This window comes from Montipora capricornis, chromosome 10 (genome assembly GCF_036669925.1).
Source record: "Montipora capricornis isolate CH-2021 chromosome 10, ASM3666992v2, whole genome shotgun sequence".
Classification (NCBI taxonomy): Eukaryota; Metazoa; Cnidaria; class Anthozoa; order Scleractinia; family Acroporidae; genus Montipora; species Montipora capricornis.
In genome coordinates, this window is record NC_090892.1 from 65,293,647 (window position 1) to 65,298,646 (window position 5,000).

The window sequence follows — 5,000 nt, forward strand, 5'->3', positions numbered from 1 at the left end:
AATAACGCCTTTTTCTTTTCGTTTTTTTTCTTTTTACAAATATTGACGTCTTACAATGTATTATTCCTGTGATCAAACTCTGTCGACGGGCGTAGGGGGTGAGGGAGGAAATAGGTCCTGGCACTAAATGTTCACTTCCCTTCTTAGCTGGAGCCAACCTCGTTCCCAGGGTGTCTCTTGCAACCGGGAACAATGTTGGGCTCGAACGCGCTTCGCGTATGAAGCTCTTCGTGTGAGAACGTCACAACAATAGGGGCTTTTTACAGATACCGGAAAGAGTTGCATTTTTGGTCACTTGGATCAGTCGCTATTTGAAGTTTTTGTTCACCTGTTTTCTGTTTTTTGTTCTTTTGTTTTACGTAATCTTTGCACAGGAACGTAACACTCTGGCAATTGTAACCATGACTCGTCACACTTATTCTGCATTGTTTTAGCCAATAAATTGAAACGTAAACTGAAAAGCCGATTTAAAAGCTCTTTTTTCGATTCAAATTTGCCTGTGAACATTATTTCCCGTGCCTAAAAAAAATATCTTTTTTGTAGAATTTGAGGTTTCCTTTTTAATTCAAACTTACTACTTCGTAACTGAATTAGACGTTGATTTAAAAATTATTGATAAATAACTATGATAATATTGCAGTTTTTCAAATTTATAGAAATATGCTAGGGGAAGGAAAATACCTTGGAAAATTAGCCTTGAATTTTTCTTTTCAAACAGATTCCTGATGTCTAACTCCACAAGCAGTTTTCCATCTTCTTCAAGTACAGTTCCAGATAGTCTTCAAAAAGGCATTCCCCGATCCTTATTAGTGATTATTCTGGTCATTCTGTCATTGGGTACTGTTTTTGGCAACGGCATTATATGCCTTGCAATCAAAAGTCATCCTGCCTTGCGTCACGTGACCTACCTGTCAATCTTTAGCCTTGCTATCGCAGACCTATTGGTTGGGCTAATAGCAGTGCCAAGCTACATTGCGAAGAAGTTTGAATGGAACGAGCCTCTTCAAACCATTGTATGTGACATTTTTCGCGCTTCGTACTTCCTCACTGGGTATGCTTCTATTCTTAGCTTGTGTGTCATCAGTGTAGATCGCCTGATCGCAATCCGAAAACCGCTAGTTTATGTGACTATCGTCACGCAAGGCAGAGTTGTCCTGGCGTTGATCATTGCTTGGATTGATGCATTGGTTGTGTCATCGCTTCCTTTTGTGCCCTGGGATTCAAACCGTCCTCATAAGGAGTGCAACTACGAACCAACTCGATGGTGGAGTATCATGGTCATTATTGGTAATGTGATTTTTCCATTCCTTGTTATCGTCGTGTGTTATTCCTACATGTATCTCACAGCCAAATCTCACATGAAGAAAATGGAGACTGACAAGAAAAATATTAGTCACAATGAAACACTCATTAATGGTAGAAAGGAGCGGAATGAACGTCGAGGGAACATCACAATAATTATTGTTATTGGCGTTTTTGTGGCGTGCTGGTTTCCATCTTGCTTGTACTACTTTCTGCAAAAAATTTGCTCAGAGTGTTTTCCTGAATCGTTTCATTCTCGAAGTCTCGTCAATGCTTTTGTTAAGGTGCTTACCTTCACATCATCTTTTGTCAATCCTTTAATTTACTGCTGGAGGAGTCGCGAATTTAGCAGTGTATTTATAAGGATTTTTATTCGGAAGAAAAGAAGGTTTTCTGAATCAATAACCCATCACATCGGAAAACACATTATGAGGCGATACGCTGACCAAAGGAGCGCGGACGTGACAAGGCCAGGTATCTCAAAGAAAGAAAGAGGAAGCAGGAAAACGTCGAAAAGGATTGCTGAGAGTGCTACTTAAATTACAGCGAAACTTTAACAAAGACGGACAAATTCAACGTCATTCCCAGGGTGAGGACAAATTCAGAAATGTATCAACAAGTTGTTGTTGAGGTGTCAGTGTTATCATTGTCGGATGTTAAGAAGTTCTTGTCTCTGGGACAGACTCGGGCAAAATAAAAGACACGGGTGCTTAAAAGTAAAGAATGGTTGGGAACGTAATAATCACAGCTAAATGACGACTACGTGTATTTAGGAGCCACTCACAATCACAAAATTTAAACAAGGAAAATCAAAAGCAGTTTCGAGCAATTGAACACTGAAAACGTTAAATTCAAGGCGAAATATAGAGGACCATTTTGCTCAACGAAAGAATCGAGCACACCATGTAGTCACCTAAGAGAAAAAAAAGTTTTTTATCGTGTCACTTTTGTTTTGGGGGCGGGGGGCTGTCTCAAGTGGATCTTGTGGGCCGCCCGATTACCAACTATCAATTTCGCTCATCCCTACCCACCGAGAGCCTGTAGACAGCTAGAAATTTGGCTACATACAGTACTCTTTATCTTAAATATCATCTGCCATGTACGAAAAAGTCCATAAACGTGCCTGCTTGGGTTTCTTTTTTACGTGATAGTTATTTTTTTATCAACGGTCCTCAACTAAAATCCTTGAATTTGATTGGTCAAGGTTTTACGATGAAGTGGCCCGGAAGTATGCTTTCGGTTCGACCTTGTTGAGCTGCGTCGAACAATCGAGCTGTGAATGCTGTTCCAGGTTAAGTAATAATAATAATAATAATAATAATAATAATAATAATAATAATAATAATAATAATAATAATAATAACAAAAATAATAATAATAATTTGTTGAGCTGCGTCGTTGCTGTACGTGTGATGGCGATTAGCGGCGGCAATTATTATTATTATTATTATTATTATTATTATGTTTAGGTTTCACAGCTTATAGCTGGAGATTTTCCTTTTCACTGAGGGCGGGTTACTTCTCATAACCTCAGGCCTCTAGTACCCGTCTGAGGCCATACTTTGGCCAATCAAAAGGGACGGAGACAATCCAGTAAACCAATCAAAACTGGAAGCAATTACACGTAGCCGACACTAAGCGCGAGAAAATGTGCACGATTGGTTTTGGTTTCACTTCTGATTGGTTGAAAAAGTGGCGCGAGAGCTTTGACCAAATCACTGAGTGAAGTAATGCAAAACCAAAGTAATTCGCTAATTACTTTCGACAGTCAATTGAAAACCGCTTTATTATTATTATTATTATTATTATTATTATTAGTAGTAGTAGTAGTAGTAGTAGTAGTAGTAGTAGTAGTAGTAGTAGTAGTAGTAGTAGTAACAGTGCGGATCACTTCTCTATTTACCCGAGACTGAGAGAATTTTCTTCTGCTTTTAAATAATGTAAGAAAAGATATTACAGTACGTTCACAGAAACCGGGGCCACCTAGATAATTTACAATAGTTAACTGCTAATGATTTTAATTTTTATTTTTTGTCAATGATGCATTTTCTTTAGTTTGTTATCTTTGTTCCTGTATAACTTTGTATAGTTTCGTATCAGAGATGGATTTCCAAACTTAAATATGGAGCTCAGTTCCTTGCTTTCTGAAGTTTCGGCTTCCGTTACCTTCACAACGTTAACGACGTAGAGCTACCATAGACAGATTGAACGCAGACAATTTTCTAGGTGCTTCAGTGTAACAAGAGATCCTCATTTATTATATAGATATTGATGAAATGCTAGGATTGTTTTTACGAAAAAAATCATATCTTCACTTCCGCGTAGTGAAGATATTAGGGAGCTTGAGATTTTACGACGGCGACGGCAACAACAACGGCGCAAAACAATGATATCATTGGTTAAAAGAGCACAAATAATCGTGCTGCACGTGCAGCACGGATTTTAGGACGGATTCGTGCTGTACTCTACATAAGGACGACGTGAAATTACCAAATTTGAGGTTTTGACGACAACGCGAGCATGCAACAGAGAATGTTTCATTCTCTATTTTTGACTTTGTAACTACTCGTATCAATGTATTTTTACGATACTTCGCCCAAATTGTAAGAAATGAACGAGATAGAATAACCGCGAAAGGATTATGATAAAGCAAAGTGATATTTCGAGGTGACGTTTTTGTTGAAGTCGCCGCTGTAGACCTTAAGGATATGTAGGTGTCGTCGCGGTAACTAACAGGATCAGCCAAGAAAAAAGATACTTTTGCACGGCAATATAATTGTTCTCTACTATTTTAACATTTAATGGCTCAATTTGACAATGGTTACCATGATTTGTTTTTCATAACTTTCATATCTATGTCCACAAAAAGACCTTTTTAGAGACTGGATTGGTGATCACTTTCTAGCCATTTCGAAAATGAATAAAAAAAGTCTCTTGTAATCACAGGTAACCCAGGCTCACTGTGTGTGCCACATAGGTAAATATAGAGAACATATGAGGCGAAGTTTAGGTCTGGAAATTTGCAAGAAAATGGAAATAAAAATCGATGAAACTTACCATGTGGTGAGCTGTTGTTGTCTTTAAAAAGTACACGAAGTTTCGGGAAAAGTGATCCCCGTTCACCTTCCTTCACAGTATAGTGACAAGGTAGGAGACCGAAGCCAGCGTAGGGAGTCCGATCGATCCAAAACAAGCACGATTTTTTTCGTGAAAATCGAATGCAGTCGCTAAATGAAAACGCCAGGCTCGTGGAACATGAATTTCTCTAAACCATGAATCCACTTAAGCATCTCCAGGTAGCAACGCGAAGCCACCAGACTCCGTAAAACTTGTAACTAACCTGCTAAAATGGCGGCCAGAAAGCGTTGTCCTCGCGAAGTGTCTAATTCAAAATGGCACTGAACTCGGGACTCTGGAGGGAGGGGAGTCCCAAATTGCTAAAAACAAAACTCACTGAGCAATCTGGCACTCCCCTCCCTCCAGGGGGACATATATTCCCCTCGTCACCAGGCGTCCCGAGTTCAGTGCCATTTTGAATTGGACACTACGCGAGGACAACGCTCTCTGGCCGCCATTTTAGCAGGTTAAGTTGCTACTATCAGCACTCGAAGATAAAATTCGTGTCCCAGCGCAGCCAGGTACTAGGGAGTTTAAGCAACGCCAACGGCGACGGCAGCGAGAACGTCATCCCATAATAT

At 39.5% G+C, this 5,000-nt stretch overlaps 1 protein-coding gene across 5 annotated transcripts in view; it reads left to right on the top strand.

Moving 5' to 3' along the window:
• LOC138021872 (alpha-1A adrenergic receptor-like) overlaps positions 1 to 4,367 on the top strand; it is a 24,908-nt gene extending 20,541 nt beyond the window's left edge. For all 5 annotated transcript variants that reach the window (XM_068868893.1, XM_068868894.1, XM_068868896.1 and 2 more), the window contains one exon: positions 719 to 4,367. In XM_068868893.1, the coding sequence (XP_068724994.1) occupies positions 719 to 1,841 (1,123 nt within the window). In that variant the 3' untranslated portion in view covers positions 1,842 to 4,367. The remainder of the gene's footprint in view (positions 1 to 718) is intronic.
• Positions 4,368 to 5,000: the final 633 nt, after the last annotated feature.